General features: G+C 41.7%; 1 protein-coding gene across 1 annotated transcript in view; it reads left to right on the plus strand.

The window, feature by feature from the left end:
- Positions 1-14186: 14186 nt before the first annotated feature.
- Positions 14187-18834, plus strand: part of ST6GALNAC5 (ST6 N-acetylgalactosaminide alpha-2,6-sialyltransferase 5) — a 191727-nt gene continuing 187079 nt past the window's right edge. The window contains exons 1-2 of the mRNA XM_033225336.1: positions 14187-14467; positions 15286-15525. Coding sequence (XP_033081227.1) covers positions 14453-14467; positions 15286-15525 — 255 coding nt within the window. The 5' untranslated portion in view covers positions 14187-14452. The remainder of the gene's footprint in view (positions 14468-15285; positions 15526-18834) is intronic.

The following is an 18834-nucleotide window of genomic DNA, read 5'->3' on the forward strand; positions in this document are numbered from 1 at the left end:
TTACTCATGAAGAGTAGTAGCAGGAAAACAATATGTATCAATTTCTGATTTATTGCAACATCTAGAAGAACAAACCAGCTTTACAAGATGTTGGCATCAACCAACAACAATAGTCTGCAATATTGCATTCCTCCACTGTGGAAGAGTAGCTGCTCGTGGGTGTTGAGGCATACGACGGTACCAGTGATTTCCAGGAGCATAATCCCATTGCCCTTTATTCTGCTATGACCTGCATTCTTTAGCCCAACATTGCATAGACGACCATAATATTGCATATGACATTGGTATGCCCAGAGTTGGTGCTGGCAGAGGCATGATGAGTGGGGAAACATATCCAAATCTTCTTATCAATACTATGATACAGGTATTCTTATTATTTCCACTTTACATATGAGGCAGTTAAGACATAAGTTAAATAAAACTTGCCCAAGGTCACATAGTAAGTGGTAGAGACAGGATTCACATCGCTGTCTGGGTTCAGTGGAAGATCTTAACCACTGGGCCTCTTAGGAGAAATTAGGTGACTCAACCAATGCAATAACCAAGACACTGGTCCTCTAATTACTGCTTCATCACTATGTATTCTCTGCTATACTACCTGCCTGCTTTGCGGGTGCAGGAAAAACACTAAGGATTTATAATCCCTGGGAGAGAAAGAGTAAACACTTTTTACATAACCATTGAAAGTGCTAAACGTATCATGTTGTTTATCTTACAAATACGAAATGTGAAACCTCATTAATTTTTAAGTAGCATAGATTCAGTAACATAGGTTTTCACCAAACAGAAGTAAACTGAAATCATTGTCACCCTCCTATGTAAAACCCTGAAGCAATTCCCCACTCACTTTAGAATAGTGTCCAAATTGCTTAACCAGGTGAATTTCATGAATTGATTCCTGCCTACCCCACCACCCTACACCACCACTCCAGTCTTACAGCTCCTGTTGTATCCTCACTACAGGTTCCAAATATATCGAAACACAAACAAATTCTTCCATGTACCTGGGCATTTGTGTAAGATGAACCCTCTGCCCAGAAGATTCTTATATTTCTGGCTTAGGCCTCTGCTCTGGCCCCATATAGTTGTATTAATCATGTCTTTTAATTTTGTTTGTTTTGACACTTTGACATTTTAGGGCTTGCTGTCTCCCTGGAGGGATTGCCCCTCCAAGGGTTAGCTAATTCCTAGAGAGAGCAAACAACTAGCTGGGAGTATGCCTTTGATATGCAAACTACCAATGCAGAGCCTGTATCCCCAACCGCCATCTTGTTCAGCTCTCATCTACCTGCCCAAATCACCCCAGGGCCAGGTACCAGAGAACTAGAAACAGCCCTTATGCCAGAGACTGCTGAAATTATTGAAACTAGCCAATCCTAAATCTGCTCACTCTGCTTTCTCTAGTCACAAGAAAGGCTGTTGCCCACATTGCCCCGTCCATCCTCCTCCACCTCCACCTCCTGACTGACCCTAGTGCTTCCCCACATGGCCTCTCATAGCACATTGTGCCCTCTCCTCTTGAAGTTTCTGAGTGTAACTATTTTTTCTATCTGTTCATCTCCTGATCTGTTGGCCTCATCATACCTAAATAATAACAAAAACTTTATTTTAAGATATGATGAGTTGATTGCTCCTGCTTTTTTGCTACCACCGTACCATAAAGATACTGCTGTTGTACTTTTCACACGCCACGCTGCATTTCTTTATGGAACGGTCACTGCTGATGGCCTATGAACTTTCTGAGAAACACGTCCATGCTTGTACTGTCAGCACATAGCCTGCTGCCGGTCACAGCATAGGCTCTCAATAAATGCTTAACAGATTAATTAATTAATTATTCCTAAAAACCACAGCATGTCAAGTCACTTCTATTCAAATCTCACTTTTCAGCTGCCCTTTCCAAGTAACAATGCTTATAAATCCAGGCACCAAATTTATGCACGAAAAATTAGAACTCAACTCATTGGTGCATATAACCAGTTAATGTAAGTATGAAACAATTCCAACCAGGGTAGCAAATGTCCAAGTCAGAAATAGGCTTTACAACTGGAAAATATTATTATTAGCTACAAAAATGTGTGTGAAAGAAGTTCAGAGCAAAAGTACAGAATGTAGCTTTATTGCATTAATTTTAAGCTCTTCATCCCAACCCCATGAATCTGAGGGTTCATAAATTCTGTTTGATGATAACTTACAAAAGGAAGAAATGACCTCCATATATTTAAGCCCTAGATGTATAACAATACATAAATTTTAAATGATCTCACAGTATTTCATTTCAGCTACCATGTTGCTAAAGAGGGGAAATCACATGTAACTGAGGGCCTACTATGTGCCGGGGCCTGTGCCAGGTGTTAAATGAGTTATTGAGGTTAGGCCTCATGATAATCTAGCAAATTCAGTGCTATGGCAGCCCTCTCCCTTCGAAGACACCATGTTAAATGAGCTCCTATCCTTCTACCTGACTTGAAAAGAGAAATAAATTCACATGGGAAGATAGTCCTGGTTGGAAGGCAGTGGGAGGGCAGGACTGAAAATAGACAATGAAACAATGCATGCTTATGCTGGAAGAGAAAACAGAAACACCACCGAATATATAAGGATACCTGGGGAAAGATGCCAGTATCTGGGTTGAGATGGTGCAGCAAAGAAGTAGTCATACAAACTGCACACAGGAGGAAATAAGTAGGCAGGGTGGGTGGTGGGGGGACTTGCAAGTGCCAAGGTGACATAGAGGGAGGAGGTGTAAGGGTATATAGCTGGGTTTCTGCTTCAATATCTTCAGCCCACACTAGAATTGTGTCTGATTCATTACTTGCACTCTCAATATTTGTTGAATGAATGAATGGATGAACCAATGAATTAACATTTTTCAAACAGTTTAAGTTGTCATTTAAGCACAACTTTTAATGCAAAACCCATCTGGTTGTGCCACTGACATACTTATGTGTGGATCTTGTAAAAATGGACCCCCCAAAAAACTGCTGTCATGGCTCTTGTCTCATCTTAAGAGATACAGCTGTCTGTTTGTGGAAGAAAAGGAGACATAGTTACTTCTGAAGTATCCATAAGACACTACAAACAGAACATAATGTACAGGGATCCATCAGTCTGTTTTCACTTCTTTTTATTAATGTTTACATTTCTCTCCCAGCATTAGGAAGTCTTGTTCTTTCCAAGCTATGCTTGTTTTCCAAGGAAGTGCCTCGGTGGCTGTCTCAGCGGGAAGAAAGAGATCTGGGCTTCCTAATCCGATGTCAACCACAGCAGCCTCGATTTAAATTCATATCATGAGCCTCCAGGTCAGAGTTTTATGATAATAATTAATATGAATTGTTTTAAGTTAATTATGTGCCAAGGTCCAAATTCTGACACAACCACTTAGTAACTATGTGACCCTGGGCTTTAGTAGCTATGTGACCTTGGGCAAGATGCTGATCTGTAACTCAGTTTTCTTATCTGTAAATGGGGGATAGTAACAATACCTACCTGAAAGAATTGTTATGAGGATTAAGTATATGGAAAATGCTATACTGTATACATATTAGTTACTCTTCTCATTGTCTCATTTAATCCTTAAACCAGTCCCTCTGAGGAAATATTACCATCTCCCTAGCATAGATGAGACAACTGACGTTTAGAGAGATTTGGTATCTTATTCAAGGTCACAATCTAGAAGTGGCAGGGCTGGGATTGAAACAAAGACCTAGTCAACAGTGGAGCCTATACCTGTAACCTTACGCAGAGGTAAAATGGAGGCACCACAGATAAAAAGACATTTGAAAATCACAAATTTACATCTTCTGATGAGGAGACAAGGTTCAAACTGACTCTTTAACTGAATGTTGACTTTTTAAAGTTTCACGTTTCAATGCTGCTTAAATAAAATCCGCTACTTTAAATGGCATATGCAGCATTTCCAAACAAAAGTAAGAAGACACCAGGATGATATAAATTAACGTGTGAAAAGAGGCAGAAAAACACATGTAGATCAATCGTGCCTTTTACCTCAGCAGAAATATTGCAAGGCCACTCAAGAATGCATGTTTAAATTCATTTTGAAAACTCGAACTGGTTTTCCTTCCTGCAGCTGCTACCCCTTCTGTTGCACGCTCTACTAAAAGCACAAAAGAGCCTGCCTTCCTCAATGTGTGCTGTCATCACCCTTGACTCTCTTGGTTAGCCAGGAGCGCAGGGAGTTGACAGCACAGCTTCTCATTCAGCTTCAGATTGTTACATTGGGTCCTGCAGGGATGGTCCCTTTTCTTGAATATTTGGAGGAAATATCTGTTTTCTTTTAGGGGGAGTCACAGTATTTGCCCCTATTTATCTTTCCCCATTTTACTTTGAGATACTATAAATAATAAAATGCAATATCTATTCCCAATGTGAAAAGCAGCTCCCCTTTCTGAAGTGTCCTGGTCTTCCTTCATAGTTGTTGGCCTGTCCTCATATATGCCACATTTAATATGCCGGTGGGGTTTATGAATCCCCATGCTTTCGAGAAGAAAGTGGAAGAGCTGAGTTCAGGCCCTAACGCCACTAATCAGGTGGGTAACTTTGGATACGTTGCTTAGCAATCTCAGTCCTAAGCTTAAAAAAAAAAAAAAGTTAAAATGGTGATGACGATAATAATCATTTAGTTGTTCATTCACAATCACATTTTCTAAGCACCTACTTTTTGCCAGGCACTGGAAAACAAAGATGCGTAATAAAAAAAATTTCTAAAGGCAACTGCTCACAATCTAGATCAGGAGACAGGCATCTAAACAAATCAGTAATGAGAAAAAGAAGGGCTGTGACAAGAGATATCTCTATTTGGAACAGCAGCTGTGGAGGGAGGAGGAACTGACCATTAATAAGAGATACACAGCCTTAGTTGGAAACCACCCATTTTTGTACCTCACAAGGTTATTGGGAGGTTCGAGTGACATAATGAATTTAATTCCTTTGAGAACTTTACAGAGCAATTTCCATGTGCAGCAGATGCTGTTGATACCCCACCCTCATCCCTGTGCCTTTACCACTTCAGTGCAAACTGGGGACTTCAAACTTCCAGCACCTGCATGTCTGCCTGAGGGATTTTTCCAGCCTCCAGGACCCACCTACTTTTCCACCTGTGCTGCCAAGGAATCAGCACCCACAGCCCCATGCCCAGAGCAGTACTCAACCAAATAAATATCACTACTCCCTCACCCCTCAGGTGGAATAACTGAGGCCTGAGTTCCACACTGGCTGCCAGGAGGTTCCTAGCAGGATTGAGCTCCAGTTGCCTACAGTAGTAACTTGCTTGATAATGCAACATGTATTGGCCGCCTTCCTTTCCTGTGCCACTTCCCTACTCTCCCAATGGGGTTTCTTTCACCTGCCAAATATTACTGCACATGGATCCTTATCCTAGGGTATGCTTCTGAGAGAACTCAAACTAAGATAAGATGTAAGCCGTTTTTTCTTCTTATCCTGTAACATTCTGAAATGTGACCAGAATTATACACACCATTTTGCATGGAAAAAAGCATGCTTTGTATTTATAAATCCTCTTCACAAAGTTAGGATTTAATCCACTTTAGCCATTGTAACATAATACCTGCCTAAGAATTTCTCAAATCCATCCCAAGCCAACACTGCTCTGGTTGAAGCCTTCAACAGTCTCCTAGCTGCTCTCTGGCTCCACTCTTTCCCCCAACAAATCCATCCTTCTCACTATCTATCTGCAGTGACATTCACCTAGAAAGCAATTCTGAGCAGACTACTCCTAGTCCAAATAATACTTTTATGCATATTTATATAGGCCCGTCTTACTTGCAACACTTTACTTTTATCTACTGGAAAATTGTTGTGACACTGACATCCGGTAAAGCAAAATGCTTAAGTGTCATCTTCAAAGAAACTGACAGAATAAATACACAAACCTACAACATGCATGATGGGTGATGCCCATTTAGATGTACATCCTCAGCCACTGCACAACCTGCACAACTGTACAGAACCATCTTGACTCTGACAACTCCCTGCCTTATTCATGAAGTGCTTGTCTGTTTCCAGCACATACCACGAGGTTCCATGCCTTTGTTTATGCTGTCCCCTCTGCCTGGAAACACTGACTTCTCCTGGCCTGCTTCTGATGTTCCTTAAAAACCAGCTGAGCATTTCTCTTCTGCCAAAAATTATATCTGAACCACTCTCACATGGCTACGTGTCCTCTTCTGTGCCCCGTCCACTTCTTGGTTTGTAACTCAATCTTTGCACTTAGCATATTGGGTTAGAACTATCTGCTTATGTGGGCTTAATGCCTAGGTGATGGGTTGATCTGTGCAGCAAACCACCATGGCCCACGTTTACCTATGTAACAAACCTGTGCATCCCGCACATGTACCTGGAACTTAAAATAAAAACTGAACAACAACCAGAAAGAACTATCTGCATATGGGTTTGTCTTCCGCAGTGAGGGCTGTCTTTCTCTTCCTCACATCCCCAGTATTTAGAGGAGGATTCAGCCTAAGGTCAGAACATTTTGGAAACAGTGGAGTGTGGAATGTGGAGTTTGCGAGAGAAGGCTCCGCAGTGACACAGACCTAGTCAAATCTTGATCTGTCACGTTTTAGCCATGTGACCTTGGGCAAATGGCCTCACCTCTCTACACCTCTCAGTTTCTTTGTTGGTAAGATGGAGGTGACACCATTACCTGCCTCAGACAGTGATGGTGAGGGTGAAATAAGCTTCTGCCTGTATTGAGCACAACAGGAGGCACACAGTTCATATTAACTCTTGTTTTTTATTATAAGCTCAATAAACATTTGAAAGATGAATGTGCCTCTCTTTATACCAAACAAGCAGTCCCTCATGAAAAACCTACCTTTAGATGGACCCTTCTGTATACCCAAAAGGGTGAGGAACACTTTACGCACATTAGTATATTTTGTCTATACAACCACTTTGCTAGAAAGGTTTAATGACCAGCCTGTTACAAATGAGGAAATTGAGAACAAAGAAATCAGTGGCTTCTCTTGGTGGTATGGGAGTTAAGTGTGAGAGGCTGGGCCAAACCTGGTCTGCATGATACAAGCTTGTGCTCTTAACCAAATTATGGAAGCATAAAAAAGGAGCACCACTATCCTACTGGAAGTTGAGGAAGTAAGGGAGGCTGGTGGAGGGCGCAGGTGGAGACATGAAGAAAGAGGAGGAGGTGGAGGGGTGGAAGGACTCCTTAAAAGACTCGATTAGTGTAAAGACTGTGAATTAAAAGAACAGTTTTCATGAGTAGTTCCAAGGATTCTTGTGTAGAAATTAGGAGGTGAGATTAAAAGGGAATGGTGAGTGCAAAGTCAGTAAGGATCCTGTGTACTAAGCAAAGCTTTGGGGTTTTTTTTTTGGTTTTTTTTTTTTTTTTTTTTTTTGAGACAGAGTCTCACTCTGTTGCCCAGGCTGGAGTGCAGTGGCGCAATCCCGGCTCACTGCAAGCTCTGCCTCCCAGGTTCAGGCCATTCTCCTGCCTCAGCCTCCCAAGTACCTGGGACTACAGGTGCCTGTCACCATGCCCGGCTAATTTTTTGTATTTTCAGTAGAGATGGGGTTTCACTGTGTTAGCTAGGATGGTCTCCATCTCCTGACCTCATTATCCACCCACCTCGGCCTCCCAAAGTGCTGGGATTATAGGCGTGAGCCCTGCGCCCAGCCAAGATTTGGGTCTTTATCTTGAAAACTGTATAAACCTTTTGAAAGGCAAAGGACACTAGAAAGATTGTCCACATCAAGGGCTTGACAAGGTTGTGGAACTATCTAGAACTCTCATACATTGCAAGTGGAAATATAAAATGGTACAACCAATATGGAAAACTGTCTGATAGCCTTCTAAAGTTGACTAGATGCCTATCATATGATACAACCACTCCACTCTTAAGTTAATAGCTTTACTCGTAAGCACCCCAAACTGGAAACAAACTAAATGTTCATTAACGGGAGGAAGGATGTTTTTTAAATATTGCTACAGTCACACAATAGAATAGTACTCAACAATAAAAAGGAATAAGATATTAATACACTCAACAACATGGATAAATCTCGAAAATATTATGCTAAGTAAAATAAGTCAGAATAAAAGGTATGTGCTGTATGATGTCATCTATGTTAACTTACAGAATAGGAAGATAAAACTCAAAACAAGGTCTCCGTGTTTGCTTTTTGGTTAGGGGTAGTATGACTCCTAGGAAGTATAAAGGTATTCTCTGGAGTGGCAGAAATGATCTGTATCTTGACAGTGGTGGTAGTTAAAAATGTATAATTTTGTCAAAACACATCAAACCATACACTTAAATTCTGAACATTTTATTGTATGTATAGATCTTAAAAAATAAAACTAGCAAAAAAAGTACCTCACAAAATGATGCCTTTGGTTATACTCTCTAAATATTAGATTTTAACTATCCATACAGTATTCTTGTAAATCAGACCAATTTAGGATTCAGTAGAAGAACTTGGTTATTGGAACTCTCAAAAAGTTTCTATTCATTCTTTTGTTGTTGTTGCATTGTTGCTGAGACAAGGTCTCACTCTGTCACCCAGCCTGGAGTGCAGTGGCCTAATTTTGGCTCACCACAGCCTTGACCGCCCATAGCTCAGGTGATCCTCCCACTTCAGCCTCCCTGGTAGCTGGAAATACAGATGCAGACCGCCATGCTTGGCTAATTTTTGTATTTCTTGTAGAGATGGGGTTTTGCCATGTTGCTCAGGCTGGTCTTGAACTCCTTTGCTCAAGCTATCCATCTGCCTCAGCTTCTCAAAGGGCTGTAATTACAGGTGTGAGTCACCATGTCTGGCTTATTCATTTATTCTTTAACAAAAAAATGTATTTGTTTTATCAAATGTTTATTTACCCCAATGCTACCATCTACTATCTTGGTGACTTTGAACAAATGACTCTTTGATTTTCAGTTCATTCATTTGTGAAATGGGGATAGTAATAGTACCTACCTCATGAGGTTGTTGTAGGGACTAAATAAGTTGATATATGCAAAGTTCTTAGAATAGTGCTGGTGCATAGTAAGGGCTAGCTAAATGTTAGTGATTAATATTATTATCCTCAGTTATGTGCCAGGCTTGGTGGATATAAACAGTAATAAGACATAGAAAATTTATAGTCTGGAAGAGAGGATGAACAATAAACATGTAAATAGATATGACTAAATATGCTTGGTGCAATAATAAAATTTGAAAAGTGCTTTGAGAACATAAAAGACTGCGTTGGCATGGAAAAATCCATTAAAAATGAAAATAATCAGTCACCTAAATCAAATCAAGTTCTGATAGTCATTTATTGTTTTTCAGTACTGTGGTTACTAAGATTCCTCCTTTTCTTGGCAACTGAAATTTGCAATTCTCAAGACTCAGGCCTGTGACCTCTTCTGTTCTGTGGCTCATTCCTAGGTGATCTCATCCATTCCTACTTGTGATACTCAGTTCACATCTCTAAGCCCAACATCATGCTGAACTGCAAGTGCCTGTGACATCTCACACTGATTGTGTCTACATCCAAATTCTCCCTCCACAGCCCCTAAACCTTCTTCTCTCACAGTGTTCCCCATATTAGAAATAGCAGCTCCATTCTCCAGCTGTCCAGTCCACAAGTCTTACAGTTTTCCTTCCCTCCTCTCTACCTCTATTATAGTATCTCATACCCAGTAATCAGCAAATCTTGAATTCAGTCACTTGTTAAAGTTCTATGACCTCCTTTCACCTAGACTATTGCAATAGCCTAAAGTGATCTCCGTTTCCACTCTCCCTTCTCCAAAAGCTATTCTCAGCACAGCAGTCAGGTGATCTTTCCAAGGCATTACGGATCCATAATCTTTACCTGCCTTAGTCCCTCCAGTGGGTTTCCTTCACACCATGTGTTTCATGGCTGAAAAGGTCCTAGATGATCTGATTCCAGACTGCCTCTCTGCCATCCTCCTCTACCACTCTCTGGCTCCCTTTATTCCAGCCTCACTAGCCACCTTGCTGTCTCTTCAACATGCCAAGCAAGGTCTTAGGCAAGCTATCTCTTGTCTCGTGGTGTTTGCACATGATGTTCCCTTTGCATGGCATGACCTTCCTCCAGATAGCCTCATGGCTAACTCCTTCACTTCACTCATTTATCTGCTCAATTGTTGTCATCCTAGCTATAACAGCTCCTACACTTCAATCTCTAACTTTTCCCCTGCTTTTCTTCCTAGCATCTGACATTCTTTTTTTTCTTGACACAGGGTCTTGCTCTGTCAGCCAGGCTGAAGTGCAATGGCACAATCATGCCTGACTTCAACCTCGACCTCCCAGACTCAAGCAGTCATCCCACCTTAGCCTCCCAAGTAGCTGAGACTACAGGCATGCACCACCATGCCCAGCTAATTTTTGTATTTTTTTATAGAAACAGTGTCTCACCATGTTGCCCAGGCTGGTCTTGAACTCCTGGGCTCAAGCAATTCTCCCATCTCGGCTTCCCAAAGTGTTGGGATTACAGGTGTGAGCCACCATGCCTGGTCCTATTGTATTAGTTTATCATCCTTGCTTAAATGTAAACCTGATGAGGCAGAGTCTGTCTGTGTCTTGTTCATATCTCCATGACCTATAATAATACCTGGCACAGAGTAGATGCTCAATTGATATTTGTTGAATTAATGAATGAGTTACTATCACCTTAGTTTATGCAGAGCTTCACAGTTTACAAAGCAGTCACATACACAATATCTTAATAAGCCCTCTAACGATTTGTGATATAGGCTTTGTTATATCCATTTTATAGATATGTTGACAGTCTCTTGCTCAAGGTCATACAGCAATTAGAAGTAAAAGTCAAGCTCTGGTGTTTTGCCTTCAAGCTCAGTTTATTAATCATAAATATAAAATACTATTAACAATTTATTAGTGTTGCTCAAGACATTTCACTTGTAGTATCTTGTTTAACCTTCACAACAATGCTTTGAGGTGGGTGCTATTTTGCAGATGTGGAAACTACATCCCTGCAAAGTAACATACCCTAGGTCACAGAGCTGAAAAATGGTAAAGTCAGAATCTGAGTCTTCACAGCCTGATTCCAGGAGCTTATTCTCAACCGATGGAACGACTAGGCTTAGCCTATAAAATGAAGAGAGCTAAGGAAACTGCAAACAAAAATGGACAAGTATCAAGTTTGTCCAATGGGGACTTTCTGCCATTATTAAAATTTTTGCTCTTGTTGCATGTAGGAAAACTTTCTTCTTTTTCTTTGAGATCATAATGTGGAAAGTAATTGTATCTCAAATGCAGTTCATTATGTTGTTTTCTGGTTTTAATCCATCTTTGAAATGTTTGAAATGTTTGTTTCTAAATTGAGAAGTCACTTAGGAATTTTAGGAATAGTGGGCAGAGCTCGTGGATTTCCAGCAGTCTGTCTTTCTTCCTCCTTTGGTAGCTTCTTGCTGCCTTTTGTGGCGTGAGCATAGGCTGGTGTTCCCTCTGAGCACAGATTCCACCTGCTCTCTCATCACCCTATGACATGCCTTGTTTCGTCAATTCTCACCTTCATTTTATCACATAACCTACATTGCAGAACACTCCATTTCTTTTCCTTTCTTTTTTTCCTTTTTTCAAAAGGAAGAAGCTATTTGATTGGATGTGATGGCACCAGAGGCAGAAATGTGGCAAAATTTTAAATGGTGAGAAATCCATCTCAGCTATCTGGATTTTGAGAAACAATTGTGATTTCTCAACTCACTTTGTATTGAACTGTGCAAGTTAGATGAACTAAAAAAGCTTCACTGACTTGTCTACTTGTCCACTTGTCTCCAAGTCAGTCAAGTGTTTGTGAATGCTGCCTGTTTTCTACTCTGTGTAGCTATTCAAATGATTAACTTAAAGGTGCATATAAAGGTACATAAACATAGGTAGATGCCCTTGAAATAACAAAGTCCTCAGACCTTACATAAGCAGGCATTTAGAAGTTGAAAAACAAATCAGGTATGTTGATTGTTCCTAAAGGTTGTAACAGAAAGATTCTAAGCACTTATCTGAGAATAGACTATGATGATAGCATGTGGTCTATTGATCCAGGTATCACCAATGCCTGGCACATAGTAGGTACTCAACAGAGTAAGTGCTTAACATAGGAAGTGCTTGATAAATTTATGTTGAATCTATAGTACTCTGCCTTTTATTGCCTATTCATGAACTTGTCTCAACATACGTGCATACACACACACATATTAGGCTGTAAGCTCTTAGAGGAGAAGGTCTGTCTTATTCACCACTGTATTCTCTAATACAGAACCACCAAATAACAGGTGATCATTAGTGATCATCAAATTGAAGTAAATTCTATGATTTGTTTTCTTTGTCTCGCTTCCCTCACCCTATCTTGTCCATTTGGCTCTTAAGCCAGAATGCCTAAAACAGCCGCATTAATCTAATCAAATATGTAAAAGTCAAGACCTTGAAATCTTTCAAATCAAGCTCTGAATTACATTTTTAAATTTACCCTGGCCATTTCATAAGTAGATTTAGCAACTAGCTAACTGCTATCCCAGGAAGGGAAAAAAACCCATAAGCTTAATGAATTTGGTCAGACACACAGTGTAACAGATGTCCAACATGCCGCCATGAACTTAAATCATAAATATGATGCCTCTGTTTGGCATGGCAAAATATATTAGAATTGTTTTATCAGTCACTGGGCAACTTGCTAGATGGAGAGGGAATAATCCTGAAAAATGCAGTAGCTGCTTCTAATAGCATCTAAAAGGATCCCTGGAGAAACACAGATAATCTGCTTCCAATGATTCATCAAGTTGGTCCTTTGTTTCATTAATTTGAGTGTCAAGTGCAACCACACAATAAAGAATTGCCAAGATCTGATAAGATTCTCCTCTGGCTGCTGCTTTTCCTGCCCTAACAACTGATACTATTCATGCCTAAAGCACAAACTGAATAAATAGCTTCAAGGCTGGCAATGTTGGACAGTGCTTCCTATTTTGCTTTTCCTTGAAAGGCTAAATTATGTGCTTTCTTGCCCTCTCCCAAACACGTTGCTCTGATGTTCGTTATTGCACCAATAATTTTAACTTTCTTAATACTAAGTATGGAAGGATGCCTCATAAGATAAAAATAGTTCCTGTTGTATCATCAGTCCAGCAATAGATTAGGGAAGATTAAAAATGGATTGTAATGCCTTTTTTGGCCTTGAGAAAGCTCTTATTGTGCCCATGGTTCAGTAGGCCTGCTGATCATTTCTATCTTAATGTAATCCTTAACATTACACTGCTACAGGTGAGGTGTTAAGTAATACATTAAGACAACTATTTTCACTGAGCAATTTCACAAGAAATACGTTTTTAGCTAAATTAGACGTTTAACAAATGCCATTTGTAATTCAATGCAGAGGAGAGAGCATCCTTAAAACAAGCTATTGATGTGAATTTCCCAACATAAGACAATAATTATGTTCTTTTAATTTTAATTGAAGTCCTGAATGTGAAATTATGTGCAGTCAGTACAGTAGACCAACGGAAAGCACCAAAGACCTTAAGATTAGGAAATAAGCCATATGCAGTTTTATCTCTAGCAGACAGAAATTCTTCATCCAAATTAGGAAGAATCTACAGGTCAAGTTAATCATGTAGCTGTGACGTGCTGAATATTTTTAAAACTTTAAGATCATTTAGATGAACACCAGGAACATCAAAGGTTAGGCAGAAATATAAATTGCAATATTTAATGAAAATAATAAATGAAATACTTGAGATGAAACATTGTGAGCTAAAGATTCCATGAGAATAACTGGATCTGATAAAGTAAAAATAAGAGGGAAAAGAAAATTATAAAGCGAGCAACTGAAAAACGGAATAATAAATAATTTTTTAAGAAAAATAATTTCATTATAGATTTCTCTATGCTACGAACATAAATACAAACGCTATAGAGTTGTTGACATCTGGGAGGCTGACTTGTTTTTATCAACATCGCAAAACAGAAAATTTAGTTTGCAAATTTTCAAATGGCTATCACGTTCAGAATCCAATCAGGTTCTCCTTCTTTATTATTTGATGACTTCTTTAAAGATAAATAAGCCCGCAGACCAAGAAGTAGGTACACTGGCTTGGTTAACTCTCTCTGCCCAGAAATTTCACTACTGAAAATTTCAGATTATTATCTGGGGGCGGGGAGGGGGATGCAGAGGACTTTAGGACCCAGCAGGCGGCGGCAGGCGGCAGTTGTGTAGATCACTGAGAGACTACGAGGGTCCGGTTCAGTTTTAATTCTGTCTCTAATCTCTGCAACAGCGGCGCTTCCCGGGTCCCGCGGCTCCCGCGCGCGATCTGCCGCGGCCGGCTGCTGGGCAAAAATCAGAGCCGCCTCCGCCCCATCACCCATCATGGAAACCCTCCAGGAAAAAGTGGCCCCGGACACGAGAGCCTGAGGATTCTGCACAAAAGAGGTGCCCAAAATGAAGACCCTGATGGTGAGTCAGTTGTGGCAACTATACTGGGCAAAGAGGGGGATCCCCGGGCTCAGGGTCCGCTGGACGCACCGGGGAGACTCCGGGACGCCTAACCCTGGGCCGCGAGGTCGCCTGTTACAAAGGGACAACTTTCTACCGGCTCCGCGTTCCCTCTCGATTCTCCAGCTCTGCCTGGCTCGGAATCCCAGAGCCAGGATGGGAACCCGGGTTGCCTCGCCTCCTAGATCTCCGGCGAGAGGTCCGAGGGGGTGGCAGAGAGCTGCAGGAGCGATGGAGGAGTGGGCAGATTGCTCCAGGGATGGGGGTGCCCAAAAGCAACAGCCTGCCAAAAACTAAGAGGGACGGGGAGGAGGGACCTTTGCAGACTTTCTTCGTTTTCTTGGATTTCAAACTTGCAAGGATCGCCCAAAGAGAGCCCCAGGGCCCCAGGAAAGGAGAAGTGTTAAGGACTCAACATTCCAGCAGCTTGGCTGGGGTGGCTGAGGTAGACGGACCCTTCCCCAAAGTGCAAACCCACCCCTGCCCTCGGCCCCGGCGCGCTCCCTCCCTCAGCCTGGGGCCGTACATCACCTGCCCTCTACCGAGAGATCTGGGCGGCGGCGGCCGAAAGCAGCGACGCGCCCCAAGCATCCCTTGCGGTACGCAAGGGGACGGTGCTTTCTCTGTCCCAGTTGCGTGCGGCGGGGCTGGGGCCCAAGCCGTCCCCCGCGCCAAATCTCCCCCACTAGTGTGACCACCGCGCAGGTGTCCCCGCTGGGCGCGCTCCTCCGTTGTCTGTACTCAGCCCCTCTCCTCTCCTCTCTCCCGCCCGCCCGCAGCGCCATGGTCTAGCAGTGTGTTTAGCGCTCACCACCATGTGCACCAGCTTGTTGCTCGTGTACAGCAGCCTCGGCGGCCAGAAGGAGCGGCCCCCGCAGCAGCAGCAGCAACTACAGCAGCAGCAGGCGTCGGCCACCGGCAGCTCGCTGCCGGCGGCGAAGAGCAGCCCCCAGCCGCGCCCCGGGGTCCCCGCGGGACCGCGGCCACTGGACGGATACCTCGGCGTGGCGGACCACAAGGTGACAGCATGCTCGCCAGCCCGCTCGCCACTCAGCCTGGGGATCCTGCACACCTGAGCCTTCCCCCTTTCCCGGGGCTGGGAGGCGCTGTGAGTAGGTGCCCTTCGGAGGCTGGAGGGGAGTGGACCTGCTGGGGTAGGGTGGGCTAGTTCCAACTTGGTATGAATTCTTATTTGGAGAAAGACACAAAGTTTTGTGGAAAATAGGGGTGAGGTGAGTGGACCCCAAAGCCTAACTTCCCAGCAGAAATCGGCCCTGGAACTAGAACTCCCTGATCCCCAGAATTGCAGCTGCGGGTGGAGGTCCGGAGCCTCGGGTTTGACTGCGGAGTCGCTCCCTGGTGGGAGGAGACTGGGGATGGCGCGGGTACCAGCCTGAGCGTTCCTCTGACCCGGAACCGGAGGGTGAGCGCAGCCAGCCCGCGGCCACTGCTCAGGATCCAACGTTCCCCTCTGATCTCTCCAGCGCATTGCTTTGGGCTGAATTTTCTCAGCCCTGGGGAGCGGTGCCCAGGCAGGCATGGAAGACTTGAGGCACAAACTCAGCTTCCATTGGTTTGAAACTCATCATTGTGAGCCTGTCTTCCTCTGCCTTCCGGGAAGCTGCTGGATGGCGTGGCTAATAATTAATAAGATGAATTTTTAAAAATTGAGCCTCCTTTCCCTGGAATAATAAATATCTGGTTTCAGTGTGTGAAGCCTCTGGGAGAATCCTAATCAAGTTTGCTGATTCTGAAGATATTTTAATACAGTTTAAGTGTATCCCTCATTATTTGAAGTTGCTCATATGTTTTTATTAAAACACAATTCCACTCAGCTTTATAAAGCTAGAGGATTTCTTGAAATCTCCCAATTATTCCTTTTATTTTACTAAATTTTATGGTTGTGAACCGAAGTAATATATAGTAGATACTCCTTTTGTGTGAAAAGGTCGCTCTAACCATGTGAAAAAGCCAAACTTTTTAAAAGTGGCATTCAAAATATTGCCACACAGTTGTTTAATGCATAATGCTAAGGATTTGAAAGGTATAAAAGAATTTAAGACAGGACCCCATCTTACAGATCTGTAAATACCTGAGGACAAAACAATATACTATGAAATGTGTGTAGATAGATAAACCGATTGATTAAAATGTATAATAAATACTAGATATGAACAGTACTGTAGGGGTGCAAAAATGAGAACGATGACTTCCCTGGAAAGATCAAGGAAAGCTGCTTTGAAAAAGTGGAATTTTGCAATGGGAAGAATTCAGGGAAGCAAAAAAGGAGGAATCAATTTCATCAGGAAGCCTTTATTTATTTATTTATTTATTTATTTATTTTTGTGGCAGGAGCAGGGGTTGGGGGTGTTAGTAGACTTAAAATCCAAAAGTAGATGGCTATCAATTTTACAGTTACAGCTTTCTTTTCCTCTCTTAGTTGTTGATTGATTATATGCTTTGTATCTGCATATGGAAGCAACCGATAAGGGCTGGAGTTCTAGGAAAGTTTAGACATTAGCTTCTGACTGTGGATGACTGTGGTGTTTATGTGTAACTGGTGTATGATGGATATACTGAGCTCACCGATTTCCATGGCTATTGTTTGGTGGAAATTACTATCTAACACTTGAGAAGCTTTGATTAATGGCAGCATCAAAAGGTAAATTTGCTGAAAGTTTTGACCAGCTTTTGGGAAGAGATTTCTCATACTTTTCTTCTTGTGTTCTTCTGCTGGACAGACACCAGCTAACAATATTGATAGCTTGATGCAAAGTATGATACCCCAAGGTTTATGTTCAAAACAATGTTTATTGACACAAATATATTTGATTTCAATTTTTGTTCATCAGAGCCTTATTTTACTGAAACAAAGAACAGTCCTTTTCTATTTGGTGGGGGGGATGTTGATACTCTACATGGAAAATTGAAATGATACGCAGTAAAAGGGTTTTACAAATTGTGAAGTGCTATATGAATGATAAATGTTGTGTGACAGTCATTGGAATTCCTAGTAGAAGAAGGTCTTTGGAGATAAATATGAATATCAATGAAATTATTTCATGGAACACCAACATCTCACAAAATTCTATACCCAAATGTTTTGAGGGAGTTCATGTCACCGCAAGCAAGGGAACAAAGGCATATCTTAAAGTCTATGTCTTCCGTTTAGACATTATCCCAATTGTCCCACTGAACTAAATATAAACTCAGAATGCATTAACTGATTCTCTTTACTGCTACTATTTAGCTGACAGGAAATTGGGCAGAGTTCCCTTACGGATGGTCATATGAAGGTGCATATGTAAAATGTTGTTTATATTCTCTCCAAAAGTTGCTGTTTAATTAGGTTTATTTGAGATCTTTCTATAGTCTTCCAAAGGCAAAGGTGGAAGACATTTGTTAGAATATTGCTAGGAATTTTTTTTTCCAATTAGCACAGGGGAGAGTAAGAAATGAAAGCTTTTCTATTCTTATTATATTGCCAGATGATACTCAGATTGCTTATTTTTCTTTTACCCTCACATCAGGCCTCAGAAAAATGATGGAATATGCTGGATGTGATGACCACCAAGCCATATGCTGCTGCATATTGAATCAGAATTCCAACAGCTTTTTTTATCTGCCATTGATTTACAGAGTCTGGAGAGAGTTACAGATATTATTTAGGAAAATGTTCACACCTCCATAGCTGGAGGCCCCAAAGACTGATAAATATGTAGTGTTTATGCTCAGTTACATGATGTTGTTAACATTAACAGTTCCAAGATTAAATTCAACAGGTGGTCCTAATCCCCAGCACCTGAATTTCACAAATTACAGCCTGTCTGCAATGATGGTCTTGTCTCATATGGCTGCAGACTGAATTACTGTTGAGATTAAATCACTATGTGCTTTTGTTGAAAGATATGCTGCAAGTCAAGTCAGTGATGAGCAGCATGTGTTGAGGCTTAAAATATCACTTTTCATGGTCATATTCTCTACTTCCTCTTTCACAAACTATGCGAGCTGCAGTTGTAATTTCAGTATCACTAAATGAAGGCTACATGGAGTTTCTTGTCATAATGAAGGCATTTTCTGTTAGAGTCTTTCTCTTCTTTCCCAATCCCTTTCCCCAGACCTCTTCCCACAAATGTTCCACCAACTCATTTCTCTCGTGTTACATGTCTGTCTCTTCAGGTACTAGTTTTTCTCTTCTTTCCCAATCCCTTTCCCCAGACCTCTTCCCACAAATGTTCCACCAACTCATTTCCCTCGTGTTACATGTCTGTCTCTTCAGGTACTATAGCTGTATTCTAACATTACTCTCTTGGTCCCAATTTTTGGAA

This window comes from Trachypithecus francoisi, unplaced genomic scaffold (assembly GCF_009764315.1).
Source record: "Trachypithecus francoisi isolate TF-2019V2 unplaced genomic scaffold, Tfra_2.0 Lachesis_group12, whole genome shotgun sequence".
NCBI lineage: Eukaryota > Metazoa > Chordata > Mammalia > Primates > Cercopithecidae > Trachypithecus > Trachypithecus francoisi.